General features: G+C 52.0%; 1 protein-coding gene across 3 annotated transcripts in view; it reads left to right on the plus strand.

Annotated features, from left to right (window-relative positions):
• The window catches only part of EXOC6B (exocyst complex component 6B), a 281,715-nt gene that overhangs the window by 177,446 nt on the left and 86,822 nt on the right, over positions 1-17,447 (plus strand). For all 3 annotated transcript variants that reach the window (XM_088056403.1, XM_088056404.1, XM_088056405.1), the window contains 2 exons: positions 437-571; positions 2,135-2,314. In XM_088056403.1, coding sequence (XP_087912529.1) covers positions 437-571; positions 2,135-2,314 — 315 coding nt within the window. The remainder of the gene's footprint in view (positions 1-436; positions 572-2,134; positions 2,315-17,447) is intronic.

Here is a 17,447-nt window from a genome sequence, read left to right on the forward strand (position 1 = left end):
GGCGTTCTGCTGCCCCGGGGGCTGGCAGAGATCTGCCCACCCCACACCTGCCAGAGCCAAACCTCGTGGTTCCTTTGTTCAGGGCCCGTGTGATGCTGCTCGGTGTCACTCAAGTGTGGGTTCTTTTTCGGGTTCAGCGGCAGCCAGGAGCCTCCTGATGTGTCCTGGCAGTTTTTTGGGGAGCCCTGAGTGACAGCTCAATGTAGGAAAGTCCTTCCAAAAAAATAAAATCGCCTCCCATGGTATTAGTGGCTGTCATGGGAAATGCCTCCCCCCCAAAATTATCTTGGATTTAGGTGTTGTTCAAGGGGGAGAGACTGGAGCCTGTATCAAAGCTCGGGGTGTTTGCACAGCGTCAGCTTTTCACGCCAGGATTCCATGGAATTGGCATCCCTTCACCTGGCAGCAGGGCTGAAACCCTTCCTTGCCTTCCCAGCTCGTACAGATCATCATCAACACCACCCACCTGGAGAAATCCTGCAAGTTCCTGGAGGAGTTCATCACCAACATCACCAATGTCCTCCCCGAAACCGTCCACACCACCAAGCTCTACGGGACCACCACCTTCAAGGTGAGCGGGGCGGGGGCTCCCCGCCCGGGAGGGATCTGCAGGGCTGAGCCCAAGGATAATTCGGGCCTATTTTGGGAAGGTTGCGCCACAGCTTTGGGTTTGTCCTCCGGAGCGTTGCTCCTGTCGAGATCGTGGGAGGTTTTCTCCTTAACTTACAGCCCTAATTAGCTGAAGGATTAAGGAGATTTTAAACTAAAGCCTGGTAATTTATTTCTTATTTAAATAAATCCTCACTGTGCTGTTGGAGTGCTGTGTCATGGACACCAGGCTCCTCTTCCACCCAGAATTTGTATTTCTCCATCTTTCCACTCCTTTTTTGCATTATCCCCTAAAAATCGGGGCTGACAGAAACTCCCAGATTTTCCAGCCTTTAAATCCCACTCCAGGAGCATTCATCCCGATGCTTTATGTGGGATCTGGCTGGGTTGAGTGGGGTGTCTGAGTTGTGTCCTGTGCAGATCCAGAGGTGGGAACAGCAGGAATAGGTTTGGTGAGGCTTTGCCTCGGGGTAACCCAGGCTGGTGTCCCCAGGGAAGTCCATCCTGGAATTTTCCACCTGTTTGCCCTTCCTCTGGCAGGGAGGCTCCTGAACCCCAGCCCTGCCCTGCGTTTGGTGGGGTTTCCATGGGGAATGTTCCTCTCCCGTCTCAGGATCACGGGATGTTCGGAGCTGTAGGGACCCACAAGGATCATCAGCTCCTGCACGGCCCACCCAGGGCCTGAACCACAACCTCGGTGTCACCAGCCAGGTTCCCACCGCTGCAGCCAATCTCTGCTCCAGCCCCTCTGGAGCTGCCCTCAGGTCACAGCAGGGGCAGGATCCAGCTCCATCCTGCCCACCACCACCTGCTGGTCCTGTCCCACCAGCCACAGCCTGCAGCAGCCTCGTGGTTGCCTCCTTGAGCTGTGGGGTTGTGTCACCTCCCGGCCTAAAGGTTGGGTGAAGCTCCTGCCCCATTAGAGGGTGGTGTAGAGCTCCCATCCCATGTGGGATTTCAGTAGGGTGGAGCTCCCATCCCATGTCAGGTCTCAGTGGTGTGGATCTCCCATCCCATGTGGGATTTTGCTTGTGTGGAGCCCCCATCCCATGTGGGATTTCAGTAGGGTGGAGCCCCCACCCCATATGGGGTCTCAGTGGTGTGGATCTCCCATCCCAAGTGGGATTTTGCTTGTGAGGAGACCCCATCCCATGTGGGGTCTCAGAGGTGTGGAGCTCCCATCTCATGGGGGGTCTCAGTGGTGAGGAGCCCCCATCCCACGTGGGATTTCAGCAGGGTGGAGCTCCCTTCCTGTGTGGGATTTCAGTAGGGTGGAGCCCCCATCCCATGTGGGACCTCAGTGATGAGGAGCCCTCATCCCATGTGAGGTGTGGGGTCTCAGTGGTGTGGAGCCCTCATCCCATGTGGGATTTTGCTTGTGAGGAGCCCCCATCCCATGTGGGGTCTCAATGGTGAGGAGCCCACATCCCATGTGAGGTGTGGGGTCTCAGAGGTGAGGAGCTCCCATCCCACGTAGGATTTTGCTTGTGAGGAGCCCCCATCCCACACCTTGTCTCATTCCCAGGACGCCCGGCACGCCGCCGAGGAGGAGATCTACACCAACCTCAACCAGAAGATCGACCAGTTCCTGCAGCTGGCAGACTACGACTGGATGGCCCTGGAGCCGGGCAGCCGGGCCAGCGACTACCTGGTGGATCTCATTGGCTTCCTGCGCAGCACCTTCGCCGTGTTCACCCACCTCCCGGTGAGCCCTTCCCTCCCTCCCGCCCCGGGCTGCTCTGGGGACTCACTGGGGCGTGCTGGGGAGCTGGGGAGGATGGAGGAACAATTCCACTTTTAAAGGCAGGTGTTTCACCTGCCACCACAAGCTGGGCTCCAGTAGGACTCTCCCAATGATTTGCAAGTCGGATTTTGTGGGATGGAAGCTCCACCACCTGCCAGCAGGATCATAATTTATTCCCCACCTGCATTTTAGATATTTTAACTTCCAGTTAATGGCCATCCAGGATTTTTTTTTCCCAGAAAAATCCAGCCTATGGGTGCGTTACTCAAACTACAGCTGCATTTCCAAGTGTTTGTCAGGTCCCTGATGCCTCCCATCCCAATATTGCTCCCTTGGAAGGCACCAGATGTTTCTTTCTTCCCTCTGCTGTCTCAAGTCCCCGTGTTTATGCTGCTGTTGCCATCAGAAATGTGCTTTATGTTGCTTTTTGCAGTCAGCTGAGTGGTGTCTCATTGGTAGGAAAAATCCAATCACCAGGGAGGTTCCTTTTTGCTCCAGCAGCTTTTTTTCCTCCTCTGAATGGGATTTGTTCTGAGCTTGTGTGGATACACTCTCGGGAGGAGCTGGGATCAGCAGGTTATTTTGAAACAGCAAATCCCCTGAACTCTGTGGTTGTTCTAAAAGCAATCTCACATCTTCCTTTCTTTACAAAACTGGGATTTATTTGCTGCTTTCACGAGCTGGGAATAAACAGGAAGGGAAGATTTAATATTCCCCAGTGGCAGCCTCCTTCACTCTGTCCGTGCCCTGAGATTCTCCTCTGGAAGGAGCTGATTTGGGAGGTGCCGCACCCCCAAACTGCAGCCTCGTGTCCTTGGGCATCCCCATCCCAGCAGGAAGGTCTGGGAGCAGGGGGAGCTCAGGCTGATTTCCTGTGGGGTAGAAGCCCCCAAAAGGATTTCCTGTGGTGAGGAGAAGTGGCTTTCCCAGCTCTGTTATCAGCGGGACAAACTGGCAAATCCACGGATAAATCAGGTGTTGCCTCCTGGGCAGGACTTGGATCCTGGCCAGGTTTGTCCCAAACGTCCAAGTGTGCTGTGGCAGGTGCCTTCCAGAGCCAGGAGAGGCTGGAAATGTCTGGATTTCTCCTTGAAAAAGGAGCTGTGGGTTGGTTTAGCACCTGGAGCCTTCCACCCATCACGCTGGGAATACTCGGGAGCCAGTAATGGAATCTGACAGGGAGATTGGTCTCGGCACCGGAGCATGAAGCAGCAGAGATGAGCTGGGGGGAGATGCCCACAGTGATTTATGAGGTGGGCCAGGAGTGATTTATCTTCCTTAAATATTAATGTTTTCTTTTGGAGCCAGGCAGGCTTGGTTTGGAGGCTGGGAGGACTCGAGTTGGTCTAAAAAGCACCAGGACAGACCGAGGCAGCCTTTTGTCTTCCCGAGCTGGGTTAGAAAAGCCCCAGCTGAGGAGAAGCTGGGCTTTGCTGGGCAGCCCCTGAGCTCCCCAAAGCCTGGGCAGGGTTTGGAGGCACCTCAGCCTGGTTTGGGCAGCTGCAGGTCTGGTTCGAGGCCTTGTGGGAGCTGCAGCTTTGGGATTTTTTAACATTGGTTGGAGTTTTTTTTTCCTTTTGCTGCTGATGGATCACCCAAAGGGTGGGTGAGAGCAAGCCAGGAAGGACCAGGCTGCATCCCAAAGGCCTCCACATCCTTTGGTGTCCAGGTTCTTCATCCTGCTAGGGTTCAGGTAGTTTTTCCAGTGGCTGAGGTAGGAGCACACTGAAATTCCAGGGCTTTGCTGCTGGAGCGCAGGAGATCAAGGTGTTGTCCAAAGGCATGCAGGAAATGATGGAGGTGTTTGTTAAAGCACCAAAAATGTGGGATGAGCGTCAGCTGGGGAAGGAAAGAGCGAGAGGGACGAAGGAACATTTCCAAAAAGGGGGAATTCCAGCTCTAGGAGGATATCCAGGGCTCTGGGGACAGGGTGGAGCTGGTCCAAACCCATCCCAGTCCATCAGCACGAGAGGTGTGACTGGAGATAAAGCAGGAGAGTTTTGGGGTCTGAGAGGAGCTGCTGCCCTGTTTGAGATGAGTTTTCATCCTGGTTCCCATAAAATCCAGGATTTCCACAGCTCCAGTAGTTCCAGGACTGTGTCCCATGCTGGGATGATGAGGTGTCCTCAGAGCACCACCCATTCCTGCTCTCCTTTCCTGGTTTGGAAATGCCCTCATCTTCCAGAGCTGATTCCCGTTGAATTTACGGGATTTTGGCCAAGTGAAAGGTGTTCCCCTGGTGTCAGGAGGTGCAGGTTTGTTGCTCCCTTTTGTCCCAGCTGGAATGACGCCTCTGCCTGCCCATCAGAGAACCTCAGCCCGGGCATGTCGGAGTTCCTGGGCTAAAATTCCAGCTCCAAAAAGCCCCATCATGGAAAAGAGCTGAGCCCAAAGTCCTGAGGCTGCAGAAATGCGCCGTGACGGGGCTGAGGAATCCCATTGTCCCCACGGAGCTGCAGGAAAACCTCTCGGGGTCACGGCTCCAGCTGCCCCAGGGAGGCTCCAGTGGCCTTGGGAGATCCTTGGGACTCAGCATTGGAGAGGGAGGGGGTGAAAGGAGCTGAAAGGAATCTGAGCCGGGATTCGGGATTTGGGTTTATGTTTCCCCCTTTGGGCTGAATTTTTCCTGTATTTCTTGGGAATCCTGGAATTGTTGTATTGAGCAGTTTGGGCTGGAAGGGGCCCTTGAAGGCCACCTCCCCCAAGGCCCTGCAGTAAGCAGGGACATCTTCAACTGGATCAGGTTGTCCAGAGCCACGGCCTCGCGTTTTTCCAGGGATTTTCCCTCCACCATTTCTCTGGGCACCCAGCAAAAACAGCCCAGCCCAAAACCCCTGGCTGGTGCAGCGGCCTGAAGAGTTTCCATTTTCTCTGGAGCTCAAGCAGGAGCTGCAATCCCAAATTTTTTCCTTTGCCATTGTGGGAGATGACGGAAACCACTTGGTTTTAGGAATCCCTGGAATCTGTTTGTACGTTGTGCTTTTCTGGGGGGACATCTTCAACTGGATCAAGAAGTCCTGAGCCATGGCCTTGGATTTTTCCGGGGGTGAGGCCTCCACCGCCTCTGTGGCCACCTGGCAAAAACAACCCAGCCCAAAATCCCGGCTGGAGCAGCGGCCTAAAGAGCCTCCGCTTTTTCTAGGCCTTGCAATCCCAAACTTTTCCTTTGCCGTTGTGGGAGATGATGGAAACCACTTGTTTTTGGGAATTCCTGGAATTTCTTTGCACGTTGCAGTTTTCTGGGGGGCGCCAGCGCCGTGGGGACAGCGTGTGCCGGGGGGCAGGAAAAGTTCACGGAGAACTTCCCGGGGTTTTGGTGCATGCCAGTGCTGCATGAAACGGTCATGGTGGTTTGGAGCCACAATTCCAAAACGCTCCACTAAGTGCCCAAAAATGTCTCTGAGCAAATAAAACGCTGATGGGAATCAAAGCATAATTAACATTTGGCTCCCGAGGCCGCCCTCTTCCTGCGTTAACCAGGGAGAGTGGGTTCCTGCTGCTGCTGCTGCTGCTGCTGTGGAGCTCATTAATATGGGATGCTCGGGTCTCCTTCAAAAGAAAAACCTCTTTTTTTAAGGGTGAAAACAAACAAAAATTTTAGTACAAAAAGTATTTTAGGCCTTAAAAAGAAAAAAAAAAAGGAAAAAAAAAAAAAAGGTGGTTTCTGGTTTTCAGCAAGCAAAGGGCCACGGCCTCCAAAAATGAATATTTCCAGCCTAAGACTTTGCAAAGAATGACTGAAAAAGCCTTTTGTCTTTGATGGCTGATTGTTGTTTTTATTTCTTGTTGGACAAGTTAATGTAAATGGCATTGACAGGGCTACTCCAAACACACTGATTTGTTGACATTAAGCTCCTCAGAGATGGAGGGTTGTGTCAACACCTCCCCTGAACTGTCAGGTTAACAAAGCAAGGATGTTTTCTTGGGGGAGGGGAGCGGGGCTGGGGGAAGGAGGGGGGGGTGTTTTGTTTTTATTTTCAGTTTCCTTTAATCCTCTGTTAGTCTTGTATCTCGATAACCTCCTTTGGAAGGGAATCAGGGCAGGTCAAGAGGTGAGGCAGACCTGGGAAGGGGAAGCAATCTTTCAGCGATCCAACAAATCCAAACCTCTGCCGCTGAGCACTTCAGTGTGAACCCTCTGCAGTGGGGGTTTTCTTTTTTTTTCCCCTATTTTTTTTTTTCCCCTTTTCTGCTTATTTTTGCCAGATGGCAGGCACAGATTTCAGCTGGAGCCGTGACGGTTTTTTGCCTTCTCTTGGCATCTCTTCCCCCTCGCAAACGAACGGCCCCGGCAGCTCTTGCTCTGGTAGAAAGAGCTTTGCAAGTGTTTATTTTCTTTCCAAAGAGAACGATTGCCTGTGTTTTTATTTGAAAAGTCAAATCCCTCTGGAATATTTATAAGCCAAGGCCCTGTGCATGGAAGCGAAATGCCGTGAACTTTGCACCAACCACAGCCTCGGCCACGCTGGGAGGGACCCAAGTGGAAAATAACCATCAGGAAAACATCTCAGGAGCACCAGAGTCACCCCTGGCTTTGCACAAGTCCAGTCTGTGCTTAAATAACTCCCCAGAGCTGAGCAAGCCCTGCTGGAGCTGATCCCAGCTGTCCCTCCCGGGGTTTGATGATCCTGCAGGTGGGATGGTGACGTGCAGGGCAGGAGAGCTGGAGAGGGACAGGACACAGGGAATGGCTTCCACTGCCAGAGGGCAGGGATGGATGGGATCTTGGGAAGGAATTCCTGCCTGGGATGGAATTCCCAGATTTGCTGTGGCTTCCTGTGGATCCCTGGCAGTGCCCAAGGCCAGGCTGGACATTGGGGCTTGGATCCAGCTGGGATAATGGGGGATGTTTGGATCAGGATGCTCTTTAAGATCCCTTCCAACCCAACCCTTTCCAGGATTCTGTGACAGAATGACAACAAAACCCTTGTGGCACTTTATCCTCCTCCTCCTCCTCCTCCAAGCAGCTCCCAGGAGCCCTTTCCTGATCCTTGGGTGCCGCCATCGCAGCGTCGGGGGCTTGTGGGCACCTCTGGTGACCTTTGGGCTCCTTTCTGCCGTGTTGTGCCCTGCAGCCTGACGTGCTGTGTTGTCCTCTGTAGGGACAGGGACATGTCCACTCCACCCTGTCGGTGAGTACCGGGCGCCGCGTCCTGCGCCTCGGCTCCGCTCCCGCCTCCTGCCTCGGCGTGCAGCCAGACCAGAAATGTCCTTTGTGTCAGCCAGGAGGAAAGGAAAGGATGGGTTGGAAGTTGGGATCAATGGGATAAATAACTCTGGGATTAATCGGAGACCAGAGGAAAGGGTTTCACTAAATTGTTTGTTTTAGAGCATTGAAATGGCTGCCATTATCACCCTCGAGTACCTAACTCCGCAGGGAATTAGGGGGAATGCCTGATGTTAGGGAATCCTGGATGAGATCCTCACACTCTGCTCCAGAGGGAAAAGATGTTTGTAAAATCCTTGCTCTTTGTTCAGAGAAATTCCCCCATGGGAATTCCAGCTGGAAATTCCTCCTGGTTTGAGGGATTGGACCACTAAGCCTTCCCTCAGACTGGAGTGGAAGTGTCCAAAGCCGGGCTGGACGGGACTTGGAGCCACCTGGGACAGCAGGAGGTGTCTCTGCCATGGCAGGGGGTGGAACGGGATCATCTTTAACCTCCCTTCCATCCCAAACTGTTCTGGGATTCCATGGTTTTCTCCAGAAAATAATGTGGATTCTTGACACGTGCCAGCTCCCAGTTGGGATTTGGCCAATCAGCAGCAAAAAGGAGCCAAGGAGCCTTTCGGACCTTCCTTCTGCTCCAGCAGCCCCCTGGGGTTGTCATCTCTGCTTGTCCCACGCGCGGGAGGAAAACCCGCGGCATTTCCGGGGATAAGGCAGCAAACAAAGTGCTCTGCAGCCGCCTTGTTTGCTCTGCTGCCAAACCCAGGGAGCAAAACCCGCCTGGGAATTCTGAGGCCTTGTCACATTCAGAGCCTGGACACTGCTTCTGCTTTCCAGCCTTGATTCCCTGCTCTCCACGGGAATTCCAACCGGTATTCCCTGCTCTGGTGGGATGCTTGTGCCTCTTTCCCTGGAAGCTGAGCCTGGCTGAGCCTGGACTATTTGCAGGCTCCAGGCACCTGGGGGGTTTCTGAGTCAACGCCGGCTCCTGGAGAGACGGAGCCTTGTTAAGCAATCCTGGGCCGGCTCCCATCAAAGCCGGGATGCTCCCGGCATCCCCTGCAGCCGGGGGTTTCCAGGAGCGGTGTTGGATGTCAGGCATCCTCCGTGCTGTCCTCAGGGCCTAGCCCAAGAGGGAGAGATGCAAAAAGCCCTTTTCCCCCTGGCTTTTCCAGGCTTGGAGCTGTTTAGAAGCCAGATGTATTTATTCCTTTAATTGGATCCAGTGCCTAGACAGCTCTGGAGTCAGCTTCCTACGGAGAGGGGGGCATTACTTCCATTAAGGTAAATCAATGGAAAATAATACCTGGAGCTCCCCTGGAAAGGGTCAGGGATGGAGTAATCCCTTTATATGGAGGGGCTTTGCCAGCCCACTCTTAGGCTTGTTCTTAACGGCAGCAAATCCCAGTTTTCCTTTTATCCCTCCTAATTTTCCATTCTCTGCCTAGTTGGGATTAATTGGCGGGAATAAATCACGGGAGAGATGGAAAAATAAAAACGGGATCGCTCAAAGTAGCAGGACAAAGGAGGAATTTTAGCAGGGTTTAATTTGTCCGGTGGGAAGTCGTTGTGGCTAATCCTGGAAGTTTAAAAGGTAAAAAAAAGCGGGATGCGGACATGGTCAGGGCATGAGCAGCATCCAGAATCTTCCATGTCTGGGGCTTTCCGCTCCAGAGGTGATCCAAATCTTTTAGGGGATTGCTTGGCCTGAATGAATGTTCAGCAGAATTCCTGTAAAACAGGGATGCCCTGCAGGGGAGAGGATGGACTGGTGGCTGGAGCAGCCCGTTCCTGGTTTCTCCGGTGCCTCCAGAATCCCAAATATTTGTCAGGATGGAGTGGTCGAAACAGGAGCTGGTGGTGCTTTAAAGCAAGGAGCAGTGTCCAGATCCCATGGATTCCGTAGTGCTGGATGGGGCAGGCTGGCCCCTGGTTAACCTGGGAGCTCTGTAAACTCGGGTCTGGCTAAGCCGGGTTATCTGGAATTCCAAGGTTTCCTTGTCTGCTTTCAGCAGTTGGAAAATTAATGGAAGCTAAAATGCCCAATCCCATAATTCCTTTAAACCAGCGCGTGCTTCCGTAGGTGGAGTCGCCTTGGCATGGTTGGAATTTTGTTTTCCAGACTGGGATTGAGGAAGTTGTTGGGTGCATTCTGTTGCCTGCACCTCCATCCGTAAGGAACGTGTGGCACAGGGAATTTGGCAGCTGAAATTCCAGTCTTGGTGTATGGAACCCAAACACGTCTTCTCCTTCCTGCTCCGGAGTCTCAGCCTGGACCTTCCAGAAATCCCATCAGGAGATGACATTTGGGTTGGGATTCTTTCACCCTTCAGGAAATTCAGGGCAAATCACAGCATTTTTGATTTCCTGCTTTCCTCTTGTTTCATCCACTGCTCTTCCAAGGCTCTTAAGTTGGGAATGGGGAAAGGGACATCCATGAACAGCTTCCAAAGCTCTCCCCACCTTCCTTAACCCATCCATGGGAGGAGCCCCAGCTGCCCTAGAGGAGCCCAAACCTTTGGGGGGGTCCCAGAAAAGTCGGGTGCTCGGGATTGTCGCCATGGCCACCAGTGTGGGTGAAGATGGCTTTGTGACCATCACAGGGTCCCTCTCCACAGATGTTTTCCCTGGATCTTACAGCCTTGGGTCGATGGAATGTCAGGAGCGGGAAAAACGTCTAAAAATGCAGATCCCTATGGAATTCTCATGATCCTCTGGAGTTTTTTTTATTGGGTTTCATGGAGGGCAAGAAATCAGGAGAGACGGATGGGTTAATTAAAAACCAATCACTAATTCCTACAGCTTTCCCCTGTAAAGCTGCTTTATCCATCTTCTCCCTGATTTTATCCATCTTTTCTCTGGTTTTATCCATCTTCTCCCTGGTTTTATCCATCTTCTCCCTGGTTTTATCCATCTTCTCCCTGGTTTTATCCATCTTCTCCCTGGTTTTTAGCTATAACACCTCAGTTTTGAAATGGAAATTTCAGATATGATTCAGTTTTTTGGGAAAAGACAAAATGAGCTGAAGGTTTGGACGCTGCTTCTGTTGGTCACTCGGGTCTGCTTGCAAAAACCTCTTGGATGGAGCTTTGCTGGCTCATGGAGTAGCAATGGAGTGGGTGGCTTGGGATTTTTCCTTGGAGCTCATCCTTTTTTCCAGTCTGTTCAACATCTGGGCCCGCAGTGGGGCAGCGGTTGCGTCTCCTCCGGGCCCCGCGCGTCACCCCAACGTGCCGAGCCTTCCCCCGGCATCCCGACGGGCGGGAATCTGCGTAAACAGGGAATCTGGAGCATCCCTGTGTGTGCAGAGGGTGAGGAACTCCCAGGGTCGCTGTTCCAGAGGGAGGGCGAGCGCTCCAAACTTCTGGATCTTTCCTTTTTATTTTTCTCCGACATCGAATTGTAATTACAAAATTACTTCAGGAAGATGGAGCGATTCGAGTCCCTCTCTTTAAGTTTTCCTGCTGCCGTAATTGGCAGCTTTGCCACGATAAATCAGCAGAAACAAACGTGGTTCTTGCTCTTCATAAGCGAGGGAAAAAATAAAAAAAAGAATCTGTATTTAATCAGCTTTTTGTTTCCAAAATGGCAGCTGCTTTGTATTTAATGGAAAATCAGGCTCTTCCCAATGGAAAGAATGTTATTCCCAAAGCGAATACAAAAGAAAATAAAAGCCACAAAAGAGGAGGATGAAATATGTCCATTTTTTTTATTATTTTCTTTTTTCCCCCTTTTTTTTTTATTTTTTGGTCTCGTTCGTTCCAGTTTGGAGCCGCGCGCTCCGATTGCGGCCGGGCCACGGCTCTGCTTTGCATCAAGGAACCAGGAAAGTCTCAGATCCTGGGCATGGAGACCAGGAGAGAGCCTTGGGAGACACGGATAGGACCAAAAAAATGATAAAATAATCAATACTTCGCGTTCCTTGTGCACGTTTTGGCTTCAAGCTGAAAATGGGGAATTCACATGGAATATTGGGAAGGAATTCTTCCCTATGAAGGTGGTGAGGCCCTGGAATGGAATTCCCAGATTTGCTGGGGCTGCCCCTGGATCCCTGGAAGTGTCCAGGGCCAGGCTGGACATTGGATCCACCTGGGACAGAGGGAGGTGTCCCTGCCATGGCAGGGTGGGAGTGGATGGGATTTAAGGTCTCTTCCAACACAAACCATTCCAGGATTCTGGGATTTTGATGGCAGTCTCAACTTCTAGTCTAGTGGAACAGTTGGAATCAGGTATTTCTGTAGTTATTGAGTGTCTGCAGTTAAACCCAGTGGCAAACCAGGATAAAGGCTGTAATTCCTAGAGTAATTCCTGGAGTAGTTCCTACAATAATTCCTAGAGTAATTCCTACAGTAATTCCTAGAGTATCTCCTGGAGTTTCTCAGGGCGTGATGTTGTCCCATCCCAAACCTGGACTGGCAGGAATCTTTCCCACCTGTGACTGGTCTGGAGGTCCCTGGAGAAATCCTGCAGCATGGCAGGAGCCTGGAGAGCAGCTAGAAGCTCCAGCTCCTTTTGGAGCTACAATTCCCATGTTCTTGACTCCCAAAAACTGCTCAATTAAAAATACCCTGCCCTGCCTTCGGATGTTGATCGAGGAAGAAGATGGAGATCATGACATCTTCTGTTTCCCTGGATTTTTGCATGTGTGCATCCCCAGATTTCCTCCAGCAGCTTCCCAGCCTTGCTGCGAGCTGTGGAGCTTCCAGAGGAGACCTCTGCCCACTCTGGGCTCTTTAAGGCTCCAAAGGAGCTGCCCCGTGCTCGGTGGCAGCATCCCGAGGTGCTTCCCTTCCCCACCCCCTGCCCCTCCTTCTTGTTATTTATTTCCCTTTTTAACAAAAATAACAAAGCAGAAGTCACTCATTGACTCTGACAGAGGGACAAATTGTCCCTGCTCCTATCCCAGAGCCTCTGATATCCCAAATCCCACGATTTTCCGTGGTTCCAAACTCCTTGAGTTCTTTTGCTATTGGGTGTTTTTGCTTCTGCCTCTCAGGCTTCTCATCTCTTGATTCCTTCAGAGGAAAAACCTTTCCATGGAGCTGGTTACTCCACAAATTATTAAAGACCCCAAAAAAGCCCCAAACCAAATGAAACGGCATGCAATATTTTTAATAAAAGCCCCTTTCAGCCCTGTCTGCGGGAGCTGGTTGTGACCATCACCCCCAGTGTGATTTCCCTCTTCCCTGAGCTTCCCCTGGCTCCAGCCAAAACACTTCCAGCTGTTGACCTTGGGCATCTTGGACACAGCCAAGGTTTTCTTCCTCTTTTATTGGAATGTCAGGGGTTTGTATCGAGCTGCAGTGGGGTTTATTTTTGGTGTGGTGAGGATAATTGCTGGATTTGATTTTCTCTTGTCTTCCCCCTTTTCCTTTTTTTTTTTTTGTTTTTTTTTTTTGTTTGTTTTTTTGTTTTTGTTTTTGTTTTTGTTTGTCTGGTTGTCCCTGAGCTTCTGGTGGGAGTTCAGCTCTGTCGTGTATTGGTCCTGTTGCCGGGTCCCTTTTTCCCAAAATATCGAGGTGGGAAATGTTTGCTTCTGGCAAAGAACGTGCCATGGAGTTTTTTCCACACCTCTGGAATGCAGCAGCTGAAACGGGCTCAGCTTCCATGGGAATCTGGGAGAGATCCTGAGTCAAGCAGGGGATAGGGCCTTCCAGGTTGGATGGAGCAGCTTCACTTTTGGCTCTCTGGAGTTTTCCAGTTGAGTTGGTCTTTGCAGGAGGCAAATTCCGCTTGGAGTTGGGTTAATTGGTGCTGCTCTCTGTAGGTTTTCCGTGGTGAACCTGAGACCTTCTGTGGTGGGACGTTGTCTCCTGAACTGATATAGGGATGGTCAAAGCCAAGGCCAAAATCCCAGGAATTTACTCAGGAAAAGCTCCAGCGGTGAAACTTTGTTGAAATCTGGTGATTTGCCGGTGGCGCCGGGGGTTCTCCCATGGGTGACCACAGCCTTGCCCAGCCCAAGGTTCATCCCTCCCCGAGCGTCCATCCCCCTCCCGAACCACAGCTCCGGTTGGTGGGATCACTTCTGGAATGGCAGATCCTGGGCACATTCCTGGGAAAAGAGGGCATGGATGCCGGTCCCAGCTGGGAGTGGCAGGTGGATGCTGGGGCTGTTGGAAGGGACGCTGCTGTCATGGTGGCACTGACATTGGCCATTCCGTGTGTCCCAGTGTGGATGGACTCCAGAACTCCTTCCCAAAGAAATGTCTGTGCAGACATCGCCTCTCTTCTCTTGAGCCTGGGCATCAGGAGCTCCAAGGCTCGGAGGATCCCAGGGATCCAAGGCTTAGAGTATTCCATGGATCCAAGGCTTAGGGCATCCCATTGGTCCAAGGCCTAGATTATTCCATGGATCCAAGGCTGAGGAACATCCATGGCTCAAAGGCCGAGGAGCATCGCTTTGGTCCAAGGCTGAGGAGCATCCCATTGGTCCAAAGTTGAGGAGTATTCCATGGATCCAAGGGTGAGGATCATCCCATTAATCCAAGACTGAGGAACATCCTGTTGATCCAAGTCTGAGCATCATCCTATTGATCCAAGGCTGAGGGGAATCCCATTGGTCCAAGGCTGAGGAGTATTCCATGGATCCAAGGCTGAGGAGCATCCCATTGATCCACAGTTGAGGAATACCCCTTCCTCCAGCAGCCATTCCCGTGTTCCCAGGAGTCCTGACCCACAAGCCAACCTTGGCTGGAAGATTTCCCTCCTTCTTTTCCCTGGCAAATCCCAAACCCACGTGAATGTTACCTCCTAACTCAGCTCCCTTCTCCCAACTCCGTAAATCCACACAGTGGCTCCAGTGTTCAGCTCCTGGGATGACTCCACGGAGCCAGGGATCAAATCCAGGTCTGCCCGTGGCTGAAGCCACTCAGGGCCCGTTAGTGGTCACACATCAGCCACCCCTCGTGTCCCACACGTGTCACATCAGCGCAGAGCGACCGAGCCCAGCCCACAGCTGGACACCAGGAATTGCTCCGCTCCCGGTCCTCCTTCCATAAAAACAAAATCAGGGACAAAAAGGGGGTTTGTTCTTTATGACTCTGCTGCAAAGCTGAGTAAATAGAATTAATTAATGAAGAGTTTTCTTGATACCCCCTGGGTTTATTTGGGCTGCAGCCATAGAGGTCGGTGTGGCCACGGTGCTGATTGGTGCCAGCTGAGCTCCAGCCTCGAGGGGATGTCTTTGGAGGCCACCAAGCTCAGGGTGACACTGGCAACCAATCACATCCATCAGCTTGTCCTCGCCTGGGCCTCTCCCTCGTTCCCTTGCACCTCTTTGTCCTGGAGACCCCTTTCTTTGCAGGATCTTGAGTGCAGATCCACAGCTTTTGGGTTGTCTTTTCTTTTTTCTTCTTTTTTTTTTTTCTTGGTAGTTGTTTTGTTTGGTTTTGTGTGGTTTTTTAAACTAAAACAAAGCTGAAAACACCCAAAACAAACCAGGAAAAAAAAAATCCGACCCAAAACGTCCATGAAAACCCACTTGGTCCAGTTGAAAATGGACTTCTGGGCAATTAATGAAAGGTTTATTTTTTAAGTAAACATCCTAAAAATAATTTTAAAATTTACAAGTACTCATCGTTCATTTGCTTTGACACTTCGGGAAGCGTTTGTGTTTTTGGGTGATTTTGGGTTTTTCTGCCTCATTCAGTGAGTGCAGAACGGTTGTTAAAAAAAAAAAAGGCAAATCAGGACAGGACAGGCAAGGCAGGAAAAATTTCCAGAGCTGATTTCCTGAATTTGCCCCCAGTTTAGGGGGATTTGGGGCAGCCAGGGGATCCAGAAGCTTCTGGAGCAGGAGGTGAGCCCTGGGAGGTCTGCGGGGCCTGAAGTCTCCATCCGTGGCCAGAGAGAGAGGATCCAGTGGGATTATCCAGGGGTTTGTGCTACCAAACAATTGCTCATTATTTCCCCACCACGTTTCCATCCTCTGCAAAACATCCCGGTGCTGCCTTATGGATTGGGAAAGGCAGGAAATTCAGTGTTGAAGAAATTGCGGGACAACTTGTGGTGTTTATAGAAAACTGTACATTTAATACCAAAGAATTCCCATTTTTGGCCAGTTTTTCTGCTGTCTGAAGCCCCTGGATTTGCACATCTAAATATCCTTAATCGCATCAACCCTGATGCTTGTTGCGGGTGAAGAAGGAATTCTGCTGGTAGCAAAAAATAAAAAAAAAATAATAATTGGAAACTCTGAGAGCACTTGGAGCCTGTCAGGGTTTGTTTTCCATGGAAATGCTGCATTAATTCCTGGGAGGCTTCTGGGAGGGTTCTCCGTGCTAGGGCAGGGGTTGGGTTTGGGTTTCAGGGACCACATCCCACCTGGTCTGGGCCAGGGGCAGTGCGGGAGGCACCAGCAGGTGAAGGGAGGCTGTGGCTGCCCCTGGATCCCTGGAAGTTCCCAAGGACCGGCTGGAGAGGGCTCGGAGCAGCCTGGGACAGTGGGAGGTGTCAGGGTGGACCTGGGTGATCTTTTGGGTCCAGCCCATCCCATTCCACCATTCCACGGCAGCCAGAGGTGCTCCTGCAGGGCGGTGGGGACCGGCAGCGCGGTCCTGACTGCACGTGAAGATTAATGGGTATTTATTTGCACAACCATTCCATTTCAGTAGCTCTTAATGAGTCCTTTGATAGCGAGTTCCTTAATTAACAAGGCAGCCTCTTGGCGTTTCCTCTCCCTAATTGGTAACAGATTGGCCCTTTCTAAACAAACGCTGCCGGCAGCGGGGCTGGCTCCGGAGCCTCCGCGCAGCCCTTCCCTGCAGGGGCTGCCCAGGGATGGGATGTGCATGGAAAAAGAGGATTTCATGGCAGATCTCCTCCAGCAGGATGGATTTGGTGGGGGGCAGCCCATGGACTGTGGGGTTTGGGATTGCCCATAGAGGTTTGGGACAGCCCTGGCGGTGTCCCCTGGACGTGGCACTCAGTGCTCAGGAGGGGGACGAGGTGTGGTTTGGTCATTGATTGGAGTCGGTGATCCTGGAGGGCTTTTCCAGCCTCAGGGATCCTGTGGGGATGGGTTCTGGGATGAGCCCCTTGGATGCATTCTGGGAGAGCTTTGGAGTTTGGCTCCTCCCTTTCAGTGCCTGGAACAGCCACAGGGAACCTTCTGGATCCTTCCTGTGTGTCCATCAGGATCCTGGGTGGCACGGGGAGGGCAGTGTCACCTTGAGGTGTCATGGCAACCCCGAGGTTCCACCAGGAGCCGTGGACAGAGGGATTCATTGCCGGGACCCCGGTTACAAACAGATTGAGCCACAACACAATAAATCCATGGATTTTTCTGGGATAACACCCTCAGAATGGCTTTGCTTGACTGAGGTTGGACCAAGGAGGCATTTGGGCATCTTGGCCATGGAGATCTGTCAGCTTTCACCTGTGATCCCTGTTCTTCCCAGAGCAAATCCAGGTTTTGATGGGATTTGCAAAGGTCTTAAATCAAGAGTAACCCCACAGAGCTGTTCCTGGGATTGCTCCGTGTGCTTTGGAGCTCCTCAATTTTCTGGCACCTTGGAAAATGAGCATTGATGCCTTCAGGGTGTTTGTTTTCCCCTTTCCCCACAGACAGCTCAGCTCAGGGTGGCATTCCTGCGCTTTGCTCCCTGTCCAGATCTCATCCCGAGCTCAGGGACCAAGGTGTCAGGGCAGGTTGTTCCTGAAATCCAGACAGGGCTGGAGCCGTGCCGGGGAGCAGGACCAGGATGTCACCAGGGCACAGGCTGGCACAGGGACAGCCTTTGGGAGCGCCCCTGCTTCTGCCACACTCCCAAAAATCATCAGGGAATTAGCGCGGGGCCGGAGCCGTCCCGGCTGAGCGCGGCGGCTCCTCTGAGCAGCCCCTGGGGCTCTCAGGAGCGGCGACGGCCACGATGACATCTCGGAGCTTCCCGCCCCGTGCTAAGGCACAAGTCCTGGCACCGCCGC

The sequence above is a fragment of the Pseudopodoces humilis genome, chromosome 6 (genome assembly GCF_049639895.1).
Source record: "Pseudopodoces humilis isolate 2021_Gansu_Grassland_sample_001 chromosome 6, ASM4963989v1, whole genome shotgun sequence".
Classification (NCBI taxonomy): domain Eukaryota; kingdom Metazoa; phylum Chordata; class Aves; order Passeriformes; family Paridae; genus Pseudopodoces; species Pseudopodoces humilis.